The sequence below is a fragment of the Perissodus microlepis genome, chromosome 23, assembly GCF_051167445.1.
Source record: "Perissodus microlepis isolate ML-2025 ecotype Zambia chromosome 23, ASM5116744v1, whole genome shotgun sequence".
NCBI lineage: Eukaryota > Metazoa > Chordata > Actinopteri > Cichliformes > Cichlidae > Perissodus > Perissodus microlepis.
Genome location: NC_140482.1, coordinates 34747507 through 34769144, shown reverse-complemented (window position 1 = coordinate 34769144; position 21638 = coordinate 34747507). Strand labels below are relative to the sequence as shown.

General features: G+C 40.7%; 1 protein-coding gene across 1 annotated transcript in view; it reads left to right on the top strand.

The window, feature by feature from the left end:
• The window catches only part of scfd2 (sec1 family domain containing 2), a 111115-nt gene that overhangs the window by 985 nt on the left and 88492 nt on the right, over nucleotides 1-21638 (top strand). The window contains exons 2-4 of the mRNA XM_084921487.1: nucleotides 1415-1583; nucleotides 11402-11526; nucleotides 18513-18688. Coding sequence (XP_084777613.1) covers nucleotides 1415-1583; nucleotides 11402-11526; nucleotides 18513-18688 — 470 coding nt within the window. The remainder of the gene's footprint in view (nucleotides 1-1414; nucleotides 1584-11401; nucleotides 11527-18512; nucleotides 18689-21638) is intronic.

The window sequence follows — 21638 nt, the reverse complement described above, 5'->3', positions numbered from 1 at the left end:
ATGCTGCATAAGCCCAATCACACCAGAACCATAACAATGACAGTGGTAAGAGTCAAGTAAATGTCTAGCACAAAGATAAGCAGTTCATTTTCCCAAGAGGGTTTCATCTAAAGAAAGTTTAGATGGGTCTAATGAATCACCTTTACCTTCACTTGCCTGGCTTGGTGTGTGGGGGTCATTTAGCTGGAGGACACCTGGAACCAGAATGCACATTGGGAATAAGGAAAGCCAATGGAGGCAATGTGATGCTTTACTCGGCTGGGAAACCTTGGGTCCTGCCGTCCATTTAGATGTTAGTTTGATACGCACAACTTATAAGCATTGTTGCAGACCATGTACATCCTTTCAAGGAAACTGTATTCTATCATGGCTGTGGACTCTTTCAGCAGGATATTGAGCCCTGCCACAAAGCAAAAATGGTTTAGGAATGGTTTGAGGAGCACAACAACAGGTTTGAGATGTTGACTTGGCTTCCCCGGAGCTCAGTCCACTAAAACATCTGTTGGATCTGCTGGACAAACAAGTTTGATTTATGTAGGCCCACCTCAAAACTTACACAATTTAAACTGTCTGTTGCTAATATCTTGGTGCCAGATACCACAGCACAACTTCAGGGGTCTAGTGCAGACCATGCCTTGATGGGTCAGGGCCATTTTGGCAAGAAAAGGGGAACCAACACAATATTAGACAGGTGGTCATAATGTTATGCCTGATTGGTGGATATACTTTTGTTTACTGGCAGCAGCCTCTTTCTTACTGTGAAAGCATATGATTCTTCATGTAAAAGAGAAAATGTAACTAAAAAATGTAAAAAGAAAAAAATGCCTCACAAATTAGGTTGATATCCTATAGATAAATTGAAATTAAAGAAGAATAACAGATATGCTTGGGTTTGCGCATCCCCACCAATTAGGAACTTTCTGTGTCGAGTTTCTATGATCTTTCTGTCTTTCTGAGTATACATTTATATTGTTGCCTCTTTTTACATTCCTGTCTTCTGTAATTTGGCAATCATTAAAATTAAATACCACCCACGATGACATTAATTATTGCAGAGCACTGCAGATATTACCTTAGCCACCTCCCAACGAATATTTATATCAAGTTGTCCTCTGATGCACATAAATTTTTCCATACTTTTCTCCCCAAGACCAACATACATATGTACAACCGTACACTCACCAGCCAGAGCTACCTATTACACCAAGTAACCCAAGTAGCCAGGGAATGTTCAGCTTATTGATGTGGCCTTCCACAACAGTCCCAGTTTTCTTTGTGGCTCCTTGGGAAAATGAATTGCTTACCTTTTATCTGGTATAGAAGGCACATATTTTTGTTGCGTTACCCACGACTGCTGCTACATACTCAACACATATTTGTTCTTGTTTTAAATCCCCAATTTATTCATTTACAGGGGCTGTTGGTCATCATGGTGACAACCTAGTAGAGAAAGTTTTGACTGTGCTAAAACTCTTACCGGGTCATGTGACAGACGTGCAGGTGGACATGCTGGAGCTCACAAGTCTGCATAAAACCCCTCACTCCAAGAATATCCTGGCCCCTGGCTGTCTTGCACAGATTCAGTGAGTGTATTTAATTTCTCTATTAATTTAGAGCATTCGCCACATTCCCCGTCATGTAGAATCTAATAAGGGTGACTTGGCAATAGCTCGTCACATCATAAAGGCAACATCCAAGTGTTGCTACAGCAATGACCAGCTTGGGGTGTTAGTTTTTGCCACAGGGCTACTCTGACCCCATTATTTACAATACTTGCAGAAGTACCACATATCACTTGTATACATTACATACATCTTAGTACATATTGAAGACATACGTAGCACTTTGATATTGTTTTTGCGGTCTGATTTATTATAACCATTTGATCATTCATTTCACCTAATTTCAGCCAATTGTTAAAACAATAAATGTCAGTATTGGTGCAGTATTGCCGTGTGCTGTACCCTCATAGCCATAACCTACCTGCAACAATATTTCTCAAGTGAAGATCTGAAATATTTTATTTTGGCATTTCATACAATGTGTTTGCACTGTTCTCTGGCGTAAGATGGTGGTTTATTCAATCTTTGCTGGCAATGAGTTGCTGCCCCGAGTTAATGAGTTTAAGTATCTAAAGTTTTTGTTCGCAAGTGGAGTTGGAGACTTACAGCTGCTGTGGCTGTACCAGTCCAAATCAATAAACTGGTACACAAAGGTAAAGCTGTCCGTTTACTGGTTGCTCTACATGCAGTGGTATAGTGACCAAAGAAATAAGGAGGCAGATAGAAGTGGCAGAAATGTGCTTCCTCTGATGTCTGTGTGTGCTCAACCTCGGTAGTAGGGTGAGGAGCTCAGTCATTGAGGAGAGGTTGACAGTAGAGCTGCTACATCCTTTTTATGTAGAGGTTGTTCCACTGAGGTGGTTTTGGGGATATAACCAGAATGCCTTCTGGGTGATGCGTTTCAGGCATGTCAAACTGGGATGAGATCCCAGTGCAGGCTCACGACATGCTAGATTACGTCTGTCCGCTGGCTTTGGAACACCTTGGTGGCCAGGGAGAGGGAATTTGCTAGTCCTACAACCCAGACCCTGATAAGGGGTTAAAAAAAAAAGAAAAGAAAGAAGATGGTTGGATGGATAAAATCCTTTTGTCTAAACAGAGTTTAGACAGGTCAGCTCTCTTGCCTCACAAAGCCAGCTTTCCTTTCCTAATTTTATATGTTATGGGAAAAATGTACTTTTGTTTACAGAAAGGGCCCCGTTTCTTACAGTGAAAGCATGACTATTCATTTAAGAGAGCATTTTTTTAAGAAAATAAATTAAGCTGATATCCCACAAGTAAGTTAAATTGAAATAGAGTAACAGCTATGTTTGGATTTGAACTCTACACCATTTAGGGCCTTTCTGTGTTTCCAGTTTCCATGATCTTGCTGCCCTAATGTGGTTTTCCTCTTGGTGCTCCAGCTTCCTACCGCAGTTTAGACATGCAGGCTAGATTAATTGGAGACTTTACACAATTATATTGTTGTCTCTTTTTACATTACTGTCTTCTATAAATTGGCAATGAGTAAAAAGGGATCCTTTAACACAACCTAAAAATAGATTTCTTCCCAAGCCAGCCATACTTATGGACAAATGCACACTTACCAGCCAGAGCTACCCACTCCATCAAGTGGCCTAAGTGGCACATGATCAACATTAGTGCCAATAGTTGAGTGAAACCTGCCTCTGGTCTTAGCTCTGCAGCTGCACATGCTAGGCGCCTGCGGTGGTGCTGTTATCCATGGCAAGGATTAGTCCTACATCAAGTGTTCCATTCTGGATTTGCCCCTTTATGTGGTTGCTGGAGGAAAAGACTTTGACTGAGAAGAAGAGTTTAGTGGACTGAGCTGTCATGCAGCATGTCTGACTGCGGTGATTTCATGAATGGACTCACACATATACTGAATGCAGCAAGGGCTGTTTTGAGCTATGGTAAAGATTCTCTTGTAAGAGAACCCGTTTTTCTAGTTGGTGTTCCACTTGTAATTATTTAAGGACAACTAGGCAAGGTTACCCCAACATGTGGTTGGATGTACAGTTCAAGTTTGGATTCCTATCTACCAAATAACTACGGTATACCCACAAATTACTGTAGTTGCTCTGAATAGCTGCACATCAGAATTAAATCAGATAATTACAAGTACAGCATCAACAAGGTTGCCCTCTCATTGTTAATTTTATGATGGTATAAATGGGCCACCCCAAGGAAAACTGGTAACAGAAACGAAGGTACCAGCCACAATCACTGTTCCTGAGCTTTTCACCAAATATGACCAGACTCCCAGCCTAACACCAGATCTTAAAACATTTAGATGATCCATTCAGATATTGTGAACAAGCTCTGCCAAGAGCTCAGATTTTTAAAAAAAAAAAAAAAAATGCAGATAAGTATTGCTGAAAGTAATAAGTAAATGACGACAGTCTCGGTGGAGAATATCTGTGATCAGGGCCAGTTGGATCAGCAGGAGAGTTATTCCCTACACTATCTCTAAGCAGATGATCCAGCTGAGCCTTATCACAGATGTGTAGGAGATTGAAATGCTGCTGAAGCAGAGCAAGGGAGATGCCTAGAATTCCCACTTTCTTTAACTGGCCTCAAGTGCACAGCTCGCTGCAGGAAGTGTTTATGTCAATCATTCTAATATGTTCAAGACAGAGTTCCCTAAATGCATGTTTTTAGAGGTCTACTGTTATTCCCTCCTACTGGATGTTTATTTACCCATGATTTTTTTTAGCTATTTTAGCATGGGTAACGGAGTGTTTTTATTGGTTTTCTTATGTATGCCATCTCAACCCTTTAAATATTAGGTGTGGATTCAATTTAGACCTTTTGTATGATATTTCCCTCTGTAATTCCAGGATATTTTTATAGATTACTATGTCTTAAACATTCTGTGGGTGGCTGTTGATTCTAGCTCTACAGGCAAGACCCCACACTTACTGTGCAATTACTCTAGTATTGTCTTTCATAACCTGGTGTGAATTTCCATATCCTACAGCCTGACTCTGTGGTTGTAGTAATCATGCCAGAAAGAAAGCATACAGCGTGTGGGTGAGTGCACATGCAAACCTAGGCTCTTCGTGCAGTGTTTTTGTATATTTGCTATTTCTATGCTACTACTGTCCTTCTTTTCAGCCATTAAATGGCACCAGGGTGCGCCACTTCGTGTATATAGAAAGATGATGAGTGAAAGTGGCAGTCAAAGTGTTGTTTTATATGCGCGTGTGTGTGTGTTTGTGGTCAAGTACGTTCCAGTCCCATCTGTATAATTTGCTGTGCTTGGATTCACAGCCCTTTTGATCCTGAGTAGGACATTTGAACCCCATTGGCAGAAGGCACAGAGTTTTCCTCAGTCTCAGACTGAACCCTGCACCCCCGTCATCTGGCCGCCTTGGACCTTGATGCTGTGGCGGGAGTCTGTGCAGCGTGGGCAGAAGCAAGTATGGGTGGCCAAGGTGAACTGGGCCTGCCTTGGGAGCTGTAGAGATTGAGCCAAGCAGTGTTACTGACCGCACCCTGCCATGAGAAAACACTACATGGCTGCCATCTCCACAAATCTGGCCTGCAGATCCCTCATGCATACCACCAGAAAAGAGGGAAAACACCTATTTCTGTCCCAGCTGGGAAATATGAGCATGAATAAAAGCCATGAACACTGATTTCGAACAGTATGAGAAAAGTAACAAAAACAGCCTAGATAGTAAAGGGTGGAGAGGATAAAGCAAATGACAGGCAGTTGAGGATAGCTAAGCCTGTTTTTACTCTACCAAGAATAAGAGTAGAGTATGAAAAGTCACCACGTTTCTTCTACGGTTTCTCCTTAAAGGTTTGAGATTGTTTTGTTATTCTATACTTAGACAGTGAATAGTGGCATGAACAGCTGAATGAGTCTTTCAGTGATTTATAAGCTTAGCAACCATTCTGCTCCTTGCCAACAGTATAGTATGAGTTCCTATACAGTCCTGCATAAGGTAGACACACAAGAAGAAGGTTCAAGCATAGTTGAACTATGCTGCATAGGATGTGGCTTCTGGTCAAATGTGAGGTTTTTGCCTTTGTATTTGAATGAACATTTATAGTAACTGGTTTCAGTGTTGGCTGATTTTACAACTAATGATAAATGTTTCGTATACAGAAAGTGTGCCCAAAGGAAAAGACACAAAAAGGGAAAATGACTTTTTCATTTCTTAAAAATAATAGTCAATCCAAAGTGAGAACCAGTTTTGCTTTGTATCTTTTGATTATTGCATTAAATTGTGAAAATAATTTCTTATCCTTTAATAAAATTGAGCCCGTTTTCAGAAAAGAGGGCTCAATTTTCAATCTGATTTTATTCACTTTCACTTTTCCTAAAGGTTAATGACAGGTACAGCTGATTTGGAAAATAAAGTTTATATCAGTGTCTGAGATACAAAGTTTTAGCCATAATAATACATTTAAGGATGGAGTAAGCTGATGTGTCTTGTGGTTCTCCTCTTAAGTTGTTTCTGTTTCATTCACTCCCTAATTCTGCTTACTCTTCTGAAGAAGGTATCTCAAGCTGAAACTCAGAGTACATCAATCAAATAGATTACATGCACCTGAACAACATGTACTCTGTGTTCCCATCAAGACTGAGATAACATAACCTTTTCAGTCCTGTATGCTGTCTTCTACTCTGTGGTTTCATTTTCGCTGCAGAACACAAGAGCTGTTCAGGAAACTTTGTGTGTATTTGTTAACTGAGTTGATAAAACGTCTCCCTAAAATGGTACTTTACTTCCTCCAGGCCCATTCCTTCAAAGAGCCCCTACTGCTGGCTTTTATTTGAAATGTGAATGTAGCCAAGACAGAGGAGGAGAGGAAGACTCCTGCATTTCCATTTCCACCCATCAAGATCCTTTCATTTTTAACCTTCTCCCACATTTTACCATTCTGCCAGTGCTGCAAAAAAGAAACTTTTTAACATGTCTTTACTATAACCCTGTGCAGAAGACTTGACTGTCTTTCACTTAGGCATAAAGATTTAATCGACATTATTTATGCATGTTTTAATGTTAATGTGATTTTTTTTTTTTTTTTTTTTTTTTTTTTTTTTTTTTTTTTGTTAAATGGAAAGCTCAAACTGCCACATGAGAATCCACAGCCACTCTATTTGGCTTTTGTAGCATCATTAAATAATTAATTCATAAGTAATACGATAAATGCATTTCTCTTCTTGCAAAAGAAATAAATGGAGGAAGCAGCAATGGCAAATAGAGATGTAAATATGGAAACTAACCACGAAAAATGAATGAAATCATGAATACAAATAAAAATTACACGTGAAAGTAGATAAATAGAAGTATCAGTACAAAAGTAAATAAAACGGACAACAAATGGGCACGCTGTCTGTGTTGATTTTCCTTTATTTCAGTGACACACTACTGATAGTTTCTTTTTCACTTTTGCCTCCCCACCTACGCATGCAGATTTCTACCTCTGACACGCACTCTCTACTCTCCAGCCTCACAAATTACAAATCACAGAAAATGATTATGAGCTTGTTAGCCAAAAATCACCCCCGCATCCCCCCAACCTCCCTGGCATCCCCCTGTGTTCACTACACCACACCTCCCCTGAAGCTGAGCCCGGGACCACACCTCTGCCACAGAAGCGCCCATTTATTTTACATTTTATGAATTGACACATTTCATTTTCCTAATTATTTTGGTGCATTTGATATTATTTATTTGCTGTAGCAGTTTATAGTTGTCTTTGACGTGTTAAATTAAATGTACATTATTTCTATGAATGAAATTACTCAGACATTTCTTTACTCGGTGCGTTTTATTTTATGTCAAAGCCTCGAACCTACATTATCCACAATGACCGATTCAATTCAGATTCAGAAATTTTAGACTAGCAGTGGCTTATGTAAACACAAGGACCAGGATCTATAGGTTATATTAACATTTTAGTTTTTAGCTCCAATCAGGACAGATTTAAGCAACATCACTTGAGGACATTTCATTCTATTTGACTTCACGTGCAGCCAACACCTATAGGGAGATGACTTTTGTGCAAAATTTCTTAAGCTTCCTTTCCTTTAACGATTGCGTATTTTACTGTTTTATTTGGAGTAGTAAAAGGAAAAACCTTTTACTAATTATTAAAGAAGTGCAGTTTTAAGACACATAGAACTGACCCTCAAATTCACATCAGTTTGTTTTATTTTACTATTTTTTTAATTATTATTTATTTATTTATCTGTTTGTGGTGTGCCTCTCCCATCATTTCCTCGCTTCCTGCAAAACTCCTCTGCCTCTTTTTCTCTCCATAAATTCACTGGGTCATTTGTCCCTCTTGCCAGAACACACAGACACTCAAGGCCAGGTCTGGTTTTACTCCCCCGCCCTCTTTCTCTCTCATGTCATGTCCTGTGCTAGATGGGGATGTTTACAGAAAACCAACAGTGTTTTTTACCCCATTAAACACACTCCATAAATTAACTCACCAAGGAATGGGTATGACCTTGCACAATTCTGTTAGTCCATGTGTATTACGTGCAGTTCTACTGGAAAATACACAGATCATCTAAATCAGGTGTGATGGGAAATGGATTACTCTCTGGGTTTGCAGTCTGCTGATTGTGAAACTTCAATACTCTTTAACACATTGGGATTAGTAATGTTGGTTTGCACTAGAGTGTAATGTAGTTTGTTAATGTCACTTTTTGCAGAGATGCCAGCGTACTCTATGAAGTAGTTTCATAGATCTTATATAAAAGATCGGCATACTCTTTAGGACTGATAAGGGAAGTCGGTGTTTGATTGCCTTAATCTTCAGTCACACAAGCCTGGAGACTGGCCTATGACCCGCCTGACAATCTCTGGGAACTAGTGAAAAATCTATATTCCACCAGTTGATGAGTGGTCTATAGAGCTTACTGGCTGGTGTTTGGTTAAAATCAGTCTCGAAGAGAGTGCTGCACCAGAACTCTTGTTGTGATTGCTTTGGTTGCCTGTATTTTGTATGAAAGATGGAGTCAGAAGTGGAAACTGTTGCTTTCAAAGTAAAAATTATGCCTCACCACTGCAACCAGCATTTCAAAATACAAATGCAAAACATTTCTACCGCATGGCAAGTAGTTTGCAAGTATTTGCTGTCAAGTTGATGGCTTCCATGCAAACTGTGGGTGACTGTGGGGAAACTGCTAGCAATCACAACAATTCCAGAAAGGATTTTGGTGCAGAAATGTATAATGCATTGTGGTCAATTTTAGACTAGCAACTGCAGCAACCTCCAGAAAACAACCAGTTCCGGAATACACACTTTTCACAGTATGCTTGGTAGTTGCCAGATGGACACTAACGGGTCTAAGCCTGTGTGAAGGAGACCTAACTTGCACTCTGTTAATGGCTACTGAGAGTCCAGTTCAGTAGAAGTCTGTGATTATCTCATTGCTCACTTAGCTAAAACCTCAGTAGAAACTTACCTAATGAGTTTATTGTGTCAGTTGTTAGTTTTAAGTCACTACTTACTCACTACATGTAATCCTGTAACTGTTAGATACCAGTGAAGGTAAGTGAGGAAATAACGGTGCTTTGGTTTTGATGTGGGGGGAGTTTCCAGGTGGCGAATGAAATGACCATCTAATACTTTTCCTTCAGGCTTTATCAGTCACATGTATCAGTAGTATGACTCCTTTCTGAATCATAAACACTGAATTTTGTGGCAAACATGCACATACATGTTTGACAAAATAATGAACTTGGGGGGGCTCATGAAATCCTGAGTCACCATGGTTTAAACTGTCCTATTATGCTGCATCATACTTCCAGGAATGTTACCCAACCCCCCCACCCCCCAACCACACGCACACCCACCCCACTTTCTTTAATGGGTTCGATGTGGTAGGAGGAACATTAACAGACATTTACATGGCCATTCTTTAAAATAGTACACAGATTTTTCTTCAAGCAAGTATTTGATGTTTAGCTATTTTTAAATGTTACAAAACTCATTACTAATGGAATTTACTTTGGGTACAAACACCCATACACTTTAAACCCCCACTCAACATATCCAAGCAAGCTAGACCGGGCATTCAACGTGATGTACACAAGTCAGGTGCAAGAGTGCCCCCTTCAGTCTCTGTGTGAGCAGCCTTTCAACTAAGAGAGCCTTCACTCTGCACTTCGCACTCAGGAAAAAAACAGATGACCAAACACGCGAACCCCAGTTTCCCAGCACCCCACCTCTTATCCCTTTCCATAGTAGACTAGTTACTCAATAAGGTTTCTGGCTGATTCTGTCTCACACCCTGCCAATATAAACTTCACCCCCGGGGGGATTATTCTAGCTCAAACCCCCACCTTCGTCTGACCAAATGGCCTGAGGAAAGCATCAGGGGAGTGGGACGTCTGTGGTTTTTGGGGGGTTGGGTGGGCAATAAGCCAAATGAGAACCATATTTCATTTGTACTCTGCCGAGGCCCTCCAACTTACAAGAACACATGCAGATGTGCAAGGTTGTGCACAGACATATACATGCACACACCCTCAAACAAACTTGTGGTTACTTACATATGGCCCGGTCAAGTCACAATATTGGTATTTCAGCCATGACAAGCATGTGGGACATGATTTGATTAGTCTTGGCAGTTTTAATGCATCATCGAGTTTTCAGGGAATGGGCCCCTGCCATGACTCTTCATTAACCAGAAAAATCTGCAAAGAATTCAGAAAATCAGGTAATTATTATGATTCTATCTGATTCATCTTTCCTTATTTTCCCAAAGTTTTTACTGTATCAGTCTTTTTGTATTTAACACTTGTCGTCGGCTGAGTCGTACTTGCTGGTCTTTGTGTCTAGCTCTAGTGTGAAGATGGCGGCTGTCCCGTTGTGAGCCCCTCTTCTCCCCATCTAGCCCCTGCCCAAGGTCTGGAACAGATTACATCTGATATTAAACACATGGCAGCAGTTAGAAAGGAGAAAAGGCGAGCGAAGAAAAAAGTTCTTAAAAAAGACGAAAGAAAAGAAAAACAGAGTGGATTTGTCAACTATGTCCCTCCTACCTTCTCTCTGTCCTCTGTTCATTTTCTCAGTGTAGTCTCTTTCTCTACTTTGTTTCTGGGCACTCCTGAGTATGTGGAAGATCATGACCGCTTGTCTGAATAGCTGTCAAAAGCACAGACAATGATGTAAGCTTTTTATGTCCTTTTATTCAACCAGCAAAGTTTAAGTTTTCTTATCATGAGGGGGAAAAAAAAGAAAAGAAACTAGACCAACTTGTACAGAGACATAAAATATGGTCTGAAATTCTTATATAGAGGCTGTTTTGTAAGAAAAATGTCACTTTCTATTCATTTAATGATGATGAGGCTCCTCAGTGACACTCTTAGATTATTTTGGGGAAAGATTTGAATCAGTTTCTGCTTGCAAGCAGATGGTAATGGTCTTAAACGCATGCCTTGCCGCCAGTCTCCCATTAGAGTGTGTTTCGTAATAGCGTATAAAAAAAACACTAGGGCCTGAGATGGCACAGTAAGTCTCCAGACTTACTTTTGTAAGGACGGTGGTTATCAGTCCAGAGGAATGTTGGCACACAGATCTTTAAGGTGGATGCAAAACATTCCTAATGTTCCCTCTGTTGATTTCAGTTTTTTCCTGTGAGGGCTCCCATCGGGGAGTCACCAGTCCCCAACCAGTAGGCTCTCTATCAGTGAGGCTTGAGCTCAATCATGCTCATCTTGTTCTGTGTACTCTGAACAAACAAGCAAGAAAAGTAACCATTGCTCAGCTTGTTAGTGCTAAAAAACACAGTTCACTTTCTATTGCAGTGTTATGTTTTCCTCATGACTAAACTTGCCTGTTTTGATTGCTCTACCTATCAGGTCATCTGCAAGGTCACTGTGGGACACCATGCTGACCAGTAAACACAAAGAGGGGGTGATAGAGGTCCGCCGGCAACTAGTGGAAGCAGCCAGTAAAGAGAATCTGCCAATCAAGATGAGCATGGGTAAGAACCACTATGCCGTGGAAGGAGCAGAGCCCATATCATGTTTCACATTAATTAAAGACTAACTTATACAAAACACAGAACAGTCGTATCATATAAAGTATGTAGAATTTTTCTTGCTTAAAGAGAATCATGTGCTACTTCTGTCATGTTTTTCAGCACTCTCAAAAACATTACAAAAGCACCTCCTATTGAAATCAAGCTTCTTTGCCTTGCTGTGTATTTGCCCATGTGGCCACAGAAGGAAATGTGAACCACATGTTGGCTCTATGACACACACTTACACACACATGCTGCTTGCACACATGCTGCTTTCGAAAACTTTTGTTGTTTGTTAATGAAGCAAAGGGACTGAATCGAGGGATAAAAATATGCGTAGGCACGCAAAAATAAAGTCATTACGTGCACGAGTGCAGAGTGTCCTTGTGCACGTTCACCTTTATGCTACCCTCTGACTTAAAGAGGTAATGGATGTACGACACTCCCACAAACACACATACGCACACACTCCCGTTCATGGCTAATATGCAGGTTAGCATCTGGCAAAAAAGGGGGTGTAAAAGGGAGGGGCACTGTGGTCCCTTAGCTCCTATAATCTATGAGGTAAAGAAGGTCTTGTCTCTCGTAACAGGCAGGTTGTAATATGCTGGAGGTCGCACACATATGCTCACACCCAAGGCACTCTGTCTGGCGTCCAAATCTACACATGGCTGTTTCCTTTCACACACGGCAGTCCCTCTAATTCCAGATGTGTGCAGGCTTTTAGATTTTATTGAGAGAAATACGCAACATCAAGTGACGCTAAAAGCAAAATGTATAAAGAAGGTATAGCACTGAAGCTTCTCCCGCTGGTTCACTGACAGCCTGTTGACTTAATGTTTTTGCTGAGAGAGAGAAGCAGTGAGAGAAGGGGGTACTGTAATATCCTTAACACTGAACCTTTATACCCCGCTGGCAGAGGACCAGAATTCACAAAACCCCCTGAGCTCCCATAGCACCCCCCACAGTTCCCATCCTGCCCACCAGCAGAGTTTTCAATCCATCATGCTCTGCTCCTGAGACCAAGCTAAACCGAGTAACACAAAACACTTAGCATTAATACCTATCTGCTCTCTCAGTGCCCACTCGCTCACTAGGAGAGGAAAATTTTCCCCTGCACCCAAGAGTGTTCTCACTCTGGTGGGGTTATGCAGATCAGAGGAGAAAAGAGGATATCGCTGTATTCCAGGCCCTGAATTTTCACATACAGACTGACCCAACTTGGCTTCTTTTCATCTCAGCAGGATAAGATCATCCTGTGAGAAACAGAGAAAATAATCAATTTCTCAGCGCCTGATATAACCCGTCAGGTTTCTCACAGCACAATAGAATGATGAAATTCCCTGGCTCTGTGTAGGGATATGTACAGTATGTGGTTTCGCAGAGTCCAGTGTTTATCTTTGGTGTTTTTGCTCTTTGCAGGGAATTAGCTGGACAGCTTCGGTTTCATCTTCCATAAACATGCGTTCATCTCATCCATCTGCTTGTGTTTGTATATATGTGTGGATATGCGTGCGTCACAAGTTTATACCCTCTGTGTATGTGCTGCGTGCACGGACACCGCGCGGTAAATGGGATGTGTTGACAGGACCTTTCTTCCTGTGGCACAGTTCGGCCTTTTAACGACAGAGGAGCGTGAGTCAAGCGGACAGTTGATTTGGGGAAAAATACATTTTTGTAACGGCAAAGATGTGTTTATGTTTAGCAGTGTAATTTCTCCCTTTTGAAAACTAAATTTATATACTCACATGTATACATGTGAGTAAGAGGAAAAATTTTATATTTTATCTAGTAATTAAGGCAGGCCTATTTTTTTAAATTTTTTTTGTCTGTTTAACAAATGTTCGTCAGATTTATTTAACACTTGGCAGGTGAATTGCCAAGTGTTAAATCACTTCAAACGTTTGAAGTGATTTGGGATTCTCTCCAGTGTCTATTTTTCTGCTTTTCTGCATTTATACCAGGGTTCCCATACCAATGTAGATGCTTATGATTGATTTGATCGATTTGTCTGTATCCCAACAGTGTCACCAGCTCACGTAGCATAATTCATAAATTAACCTTAAGAAGTGAATTTTAAATGAGTTAAACACGCAGGACAAGGAACCTTTTAAATTGCATGTTACCTTTTAAAGCAAATGAAATGAAGACCTGATCGTAGCATTTTTTTAGTCGTATTTGCTTCTGTTTCTATGAAAAATTGTTGAATTTTATATTGAATGTATTTGTGAAATTTTGTGAAGAGGTGGACCATGGCAGATACAAGCCAAAATATAGATAGAAATCTCTTTCTTCAAAATTACAAGATTGCACATTGACCTTTGTGAATAACTCGTCCTAGGAAATGCCCCTCTAATTTCTGTATATCATCTCTTTTCTGCTCTTGTAGGTCTGCATTATGTTACTACCAGTCACATCCACACAAACTGTTTAACTCGTGTCCCTTGGCCAGAGCCTGCTGTGTTGTTTTGCAGCTTCATGATAGCCGAGCCAGTCTACCTGGAGCATTTAAGAGCTGGCTTTCTTAGCTCTTGCATCCCTTTTCTCCATTTACCCAGCACCATGTTATTTGTATGGTTGGTTTTGGGTTTGTCATTTTAGGTTTTTAAAATGCACAACACTATGCATACTTAACATTCAATCATCCAACTACTGACACATTGATTAGAACCCCTCATTGAGTACTATAGTTTTCTACTTAATTAAGTTAATAAATTGGTAGATTTTGTTTCAAGTGATTTCTTCCCATTATTTGTCATGGCCCTTGAGCCATATTGTGACACTCAGATCTTTTAAAATTTCAAAGCATCTTAGTTTACGTTTAAGGAATGAGAATCATTTCATTTGTAAACAGATTTGTCCTATTAGTCGTGTTAACCACAGAAACGATACAATCAAAATTTCCAGTGATGCACTTCAAACATCACTCTTGAATTTGAATAAATGAAGTCTCCCACCCCAACAGATTCAGTTTGAAATTTACTTTAAGTTTGAACTAAAGAAAAGCCAGAGATAAAAGCTTTTTTGGAGAGACACTGAAGACACTAAGTGCTGCGACAGTGTAGCTGCCCACTTGTAGCCTCTGCTCTAATGTACAGTAAAATCTTGAAAGGGTCCCTAACCTACATCCTCAGATAAAGGCTCCAACATGTTCCTGCTCTTGGAGTGCATAAATAAAAATCTCTGAGCCTTCCTGTGTCCTCATCCACACAGAATTAGTTATGAGGCTGTCCAGCTGCTGAGGCAGGCTACCACTCAGCTTCACTCCGACATCAGACATCACTTACCCTCTGAGTAACCCTGTGCACCTAGAACTCAAGTCATCTTCCAGTAACCGGACTAAATCATTGTTGGCCCTTGCCCCTTCTTACATTGTTGAAGACTTTGATCATAGCCAAGTCTCAATCACCACTTCTGCACATCAGGCTAAAATGCGCAGAAGATCCAGATGTTTATAGCAAGAGACTAAAAATGAGATTTGCTTTATGGCTGACTTTGCAATAAATGCACCCAAAAGATTCTTGCAATGTCCAAAAGGTTCAGGTTTCTCTACCATCTTGTGTGGAAAAGCTACAGAAACTGCAGTACTGCTGATTCATATGTATGTAGGGTTCTTCTTAACAAAACTGACATTCTGAAGTACTGATGTTATTTATATTTATTTTGAATAGCTTCTTATTCCATGCACACCCAATGCACTGAAGACTGAATGGAAATATTTCTGTACTTGGCGCTTGTCACCACCAGAAAGGAATGCACGGTTCTTGAAATGCATTCAAATTTACAGATGCAAACATTTCGTTTTAAAACAGTTCTTCTGTTTTGCTGCAGCTATGGTAGTTAAAATGAGAGCTCAGCTGACAGATCAGATGACAATGAGAAAACGTAAAACAGATTCATTTTGCATCTGGCAACAGGATGCCTGAAGAATCATAGCACTGTTTTGAAGGAAGTTTAGAGACACAGATAAGAGTTAAGGCTGAACCAGGACTGTTTGATTGTGTAATGGAGTGGAGGCTTTTGTGAGGCTTTCTTGGCTAAAGTACTTTCTCCGTGTTTCTTTCCGATGTTTTACGTTTTCTCATTCTCATCTGGTCTGCTCTAGCTGTAAATTCCGATTACCTTTAGCCTACAGGATACCATTCTGGGTGAAATTATTCCCTGGTTCTGTGCTGAATTATGGTTGGCACATGAAGCTTTGTGAACTTTAGTTATACTGCCAGGATTTTTATGGCTGGATATGCTCACAAAAGAGCTTTTCAGTATTCTGTCTGGACTGGAGCTTATTCTTTAAAAATACTTTCAATTCAACAAGAAACTTGATTCGCCTTCGGAGGCGCTTGCTCTGTTTTGTCTTTAAATGCCACCCAGTGCACTCAGTCCTTCAGTTCATTTCAGAAGGTGTTTCCCAACACATACATATGGAAATATATGTTCCTGTCGTGTTTACTGATTAGCTGTTGTGAATATAACTTTGGTAGCAGCTTTGTGTGGCTCTCCCAAGTATCCCTCCTGAAAATAGTACAAAGCTACACATTTTATCGTCCAGTTTAACATGTGCCTTTTTGCATTTCTAGTTCTAATGTCTTTTAGATTTCTGTTTCGTTTGTATCCTGCCTGTCTGTTTCTCTTCTGGTCATATGTTTTGCCTCACTAAAGAAAACACTGGCCATGTAGTCCAACAGGAAATACTCCCACATCTGGTGCTGGTTCAGAACATCAACATAAAGAAGTAGGCTTTATGGCAAGTTAATGTGTGCCCTTTGTCTATCCCAGCCCCTGACACAACCTCTCATACCTCTAAGCCGCGCTTCATACCACCCCTGGACTTTACACCCTTTGCACTGCTTTTCCTGTGTCTCTTTAAATGGGAGAAGTTAGGGGAGATTCAGAGGTTCCTAAACAGTAAAAGGAGTCTGGACTCTTTCTGCTACCTCTATAAATAATCAGTGAAAACTTCTGATTTACAGTTATTAGTCATACTCAACACGGGTTCAGTGCCTCTTGTCAGTGTTGCTGCACCTCAGCTATATGTAGACATGATTAAGCACCTACACACATGCTTACATAGTGCAACATTTATGAGTCACTGACTAACAACAATCACAGAAACTCTACGCAGGAACAAGCACATATAGAGAATATTCCTTTGTGACTGTCACACGGCAACACTCACGCAAGCCGTGCAGCCTGCCTTCTCTCACCCTGTGGAGTTTTTGCCTGTTAAGATAAAGTTATGCTCTACTTTAGTCTCAGTCATTCCCCTCTGCCCCAAGATAAGTGTATGATTTTTTTTTTAATGCTGTTATGCTTGGTAAAAGGTTATCTATTGTTGTTTCTGCTTTTGGCTCTTCCCTTCTATGTGTGTACAGTGTTCCCCTGTTAATCGTGTGGGAGTTACGTTCTAAAAATAACCCGCAATAGGCGAAATCTGCAAAGTAGTCAGCTTTATTTTTTACAATTGTTATAGATGTTTTAAGGCTGTAAAACCTCTCACTACACACTTTCTACACTTTTCTCAGACAGGCATAAACATTTTCACACTTTTCTCTCTTGCTTAAACACTCTCAAAGTTCAAACCTTCGTAGAAAAATAACTCCAGTATTATAGAATGAAACCAACTTCAGAGTCACAGTGCTAGCAATCGAAGATTTATGTAAATTTGACAAGGCCAGCGCATTCTGTACTGGACAGGAGACATGGCACAGAAGAGATTGATTGACAATGGTCTACAGCCGATCAGGACACAGAACACAATGAAAACACACACACAAAAGCACGCAAAACAAAATTGCACTAAAAAAATCAGCGAAACGGCGAGGCCGCGAAAGGTGAACCGCGTTGTAGCGAGGGACCACTGTATAGTCTAATCATTTTCCCTTAATATAATTCTTAAAATGCTGTATGTATAGAATATGTTTGTACACTGTAAACCCGAAAAAGTTAGCAGAACTTAAAGGTAACCAACTGCCTTAAGTTTTTAGAAGTTGATGAATTTCAAAATTGAAGCTTGTATCTTTTGACTAAAATAAAAGTAAAACGTTTAGTAATTAAATTTTTAAAAAAGTAACTAGAACTTAAAGTTTTCATTCATGTTTTCATGGGAATTAGTTGACATAACTTCAGTTCAACTCAGTATTTAATGATTTGGATGATTTTATGACAAATTATGTCTCCAATTCATCGTCGTCATCGTCATCATCATCATCATCAATCATCATCAGAAAGGTTTATAGTAGTTGTGACCCAGAAGAAAGTGGGCTAATGCTAGAATTCAAAGTCTCAGTTTGAGGTTCATGATAAAGACAAGGAGATTTTATAAATGGTGGAATGTTGGGTTTTTACGCCCTAAAAATCGATAACCACGGGGCTCCAAAGTTTTGTTGCTTAGAGTGTGGGATTCCTTTCATTCCTTTTTATTGTAAAATACAATCCAGCTTTGACGCATCTTTTACTGAGTAGAGGGTCCACTCTGCCATAAAGTTTAGTGCTTCAAAGGTGGTTGCCCTTTCGAAAGTTTCTCCCATCTTCACCCCAAATCTTTGTAGCTCAGTGTGAGTAACCACAAGGTTTAGGTCCCCTTCCTTCCACCTAAAACATCAGGAAGGAGGGAATTCGATCAAAGTTGATAGCTTCATGTTCTGAGGCTCCTGAGCTAAATACAGCAAGCGCTCTGAATACTTATGTCAATGTAATATTTCAGATTTTTCTTTTTAATGAATTGGCAAAACTTTCAACAATTGTTTTCACTTTGTCATTATGTTTGGATGAAATTATTTTTGAACAATTTCATCCTGAGGCTGTAAAATGTGTGGGAAAAGTCAAGGCGTCTGTAAACCTTCTGATTGCACTGTATACAACGATCTTTGCCAGATTTTGATTGATTCATTTCTTACGGCTCCAAATTGCTCGCTAGATGATAACTGTATCATCTTCCCTCCTTTCAGGCCGTGTGACCCCCGAACAGCTGTGCTCCTACATCCAGCTGTTCCGGAGCAGTCCAGGGGCGCTAGAGAGTCACTGTGGGGTGCTCCAGCTGGGCCTGGCCACGGCCCAGACTCTCCGACACCCAAGCCTACCTCGCTGGGATTCCTGTCTGGCCTTCGAGAGGCTGCTGCTGCAGGTGCGCGCTCATCTTACACGGCCCTATTATCCATATGTGCTAGAGCCGATGAAAACTTGATGTTTTCCTTTCTAAATGGGACGTGAACATCTCAAAAATGCGATACCACCTATGACAGATTGACACATTTTTGAGCTCTTCAACTGCAACGCAGTAGCCTATTTCAGATGAAAGTAATTTTCTTTTAGAGTGTGAGAAGTGTGACTGAAATAACTTCAACAACACATATCGATGTTAGATAATAACTTGAAATAAAGCGACACTGATAGTTTTAACTAAACTGGAAAACTGCATATTCTCTAGCATTTTTAATTATCATCGCTCCTGTTAGTAAATATGTTATTACCAGTGCACAGGAAGTAGGTGTGTGTTTGTGGTTCGCAAGATGGTGGCAAGAATGTTGTGTTAAACTGACAGCGACAGGAAAAAACAGATTCCTCTCTGTCATAAACAAGGTCAGCTTTGCTTGGAGGGAAAACATTCCGATCAAGTAAACACGGAGAAAACGCTAGATTGCCATGATTTCGTGTAGAGCCTTTGAATCTACAGGAGGTCTTTTATGGTGGATGGTGGAGGCACATGTACATGTGTCTTTGAGCTTTTAAAGGTCGCAGGATAAGTCGGGGGAAGGAGGCGGAGTATAACGAATAAATCAAAAATGAGAGCGCAGTCAGTCATCACTCATTCACCTCCACAGCAGTGATTAGTACATGTTCTGTACTTTCTAACACACAATCTTAATGGCGCCAAGCTATGAGCTCACTAATACAAAGCCATTTCCTGCTTCTCTTACCTTGGTATTTTCATTGAGTCGCTCTATACTCCTGAAGCTGTAAAGCAAGCAGTAAGACAGCAGAGTATTTAGGAACTTATTAAACTAAAGCACGGAAAAACAAAACAAGCTCTTAGCCATGCCCCATGCCAAATTAGAATTTGAAAACAACCTCATAAACCTTCATCCTCAGCTGGGGCCATCCCTGTTTTACTTAATAAAGGAAGAAGACTTTAGGGCTTACTGTTCCAATATCCATTTACTTCATGAACCCACTTTGATCCACTGCCCCATGGTTGTTTGCTATACCTGGATAATTCTAAACAACTTTCTCACCACACTTCTTTTTAGTTTTAGTTGTATCTCATGAGAACTAACTTCATTAAAGTGACTGTGTCTCATTAAGCTGATGGTGACTATGTTAATAACAGTGTAGGATCCGTGGCACTTGCCCCAAGTTCAAAATTGCATTCTTCAAGAATCAAATCTCACAAGCAGGCCTTGAGCGCAATTTGAGGGTTGTTTGCAATCAAAACTGGCTTGAGTTTTATTGAGGAATTAAGGGAAATGAGTTGTGTGTCCTCTGTGCCCCCTCTGTTTATTTAATCTCCATATGAGTCCGTTTTTTTCCCCCCTCTGCTCAACATGGACAGAGAGAAGTTAATTACTCTATAAAATGGCGGGATGAAACGCCTTTCAGCTCTGCCTGGCAGTCTGGATGTGTTTGCTCTGCCTGAGTGTGTGAGGGCTGCTGTGGGTATGACCGACCAGAGCTGGACGCTCCATTGCTGGTGGACAGTGTGACTTCATTCAGGCCAACACCTCTGTGGTTCACTGGGGCTTTGGATGGGCAGTGACCGAACTGAGGCAAAGGACCAATGAGTTCAAGGCCTAGCCTAGTTCATGCCTTTCCCAAAAGTTGGCTACAAACACAGAAGCACACAAAAGAGATTCTAATATCTCAAATATATCAATTTCTGGTGAAATAAAGGTTCAAAAACACACGTCGTGTAAGATGCTGCGTAATATCCACTATGTGACCTGAGCTGCTGTAGAATAGTGTTCTGGTCCGGTCATGCTTGAGTACTTGTGAGGGTCTTGCTGCTTGGAGGTTAATCAGAAAAGGGTACAGATGTGGTTTTGGAGGTCAGCATGTTAGTGGGACTGTGAAATAAATGTGGTTAGTGTGATACTTAGTATTTATACTGCCACCAGATTTATTACCTCCTTAATAGAGTTGTTACGTGTGTGTGAGCCAGATATCATCTTGGCTGGCGGTGCCACCCTGCCTGCTCTTATACCTCCCTCACTGTTCTTGGCCCTGGCTGTCTGACATAAGACTGGGGTTTCATCTGAATGGTTCAGATTGAACAGGCTTGGTTGCTCTCCAGTCCACAGAATGTGTAGTACTAGGCAAGCTAGAAGGGGTGGGGCAGCTAAGGCAAAACTCAACAGACTCACTCTTTCACCACTTCCAGGAACACTCACTGCTTTACCTTCCCATCACCATCCCAGCCAGGACCTCAGCCTTCCCAAACTAAACATGCACACTTCTACTGTGCATCCCTCCCACGGAGAGTAGACTTTGCAAGTTCATTTTTTTTAAAAGACAGATTTTTATTAAGGTGCGTAGTGTCTCTATATAGCGTGCTGTCCAGCCTACTGTTGATTAGTCTGTCACATCACTGAACTTGGAAGTGATGACAGCAGTGCAATAGAGAGGAGCTAACCTCTTTCACCCCGGCCTGTTGCTTTACTCTGCTGGGATTACCAGGGCATGCCTCTGCAAACATTCAAACTCAGAGTTATTGCTGGTCACAGCGCTGCTCAGACAGAAAGCTGCACTCGGCTGTATGTCCCCATCTCCCAAGGGTAACTCAAACTGGTTGCCTGGTTCTTATCGCTGTCTCTGCTTTAGCTGCATGTTTGTGTTGTAGTCTGAAATGGTGTTTATATGACTAAAACTGAGCTATGAATCCAAAACCAGTACCCTTAACATTACTTTATGGCAGATAGATAACATTGTAAAACCTCTTCTATGTACAGGATATGAAAAAAAATAACCCCTATTTTTTCATTAGTTCAGATAAGATTGAAAATGGAAGTATCTGTTGGTTTTTGTTGGCAGGATCTGAGCAACTACAAATATGAACTGAATTGGTCCGACTTAATACTAGA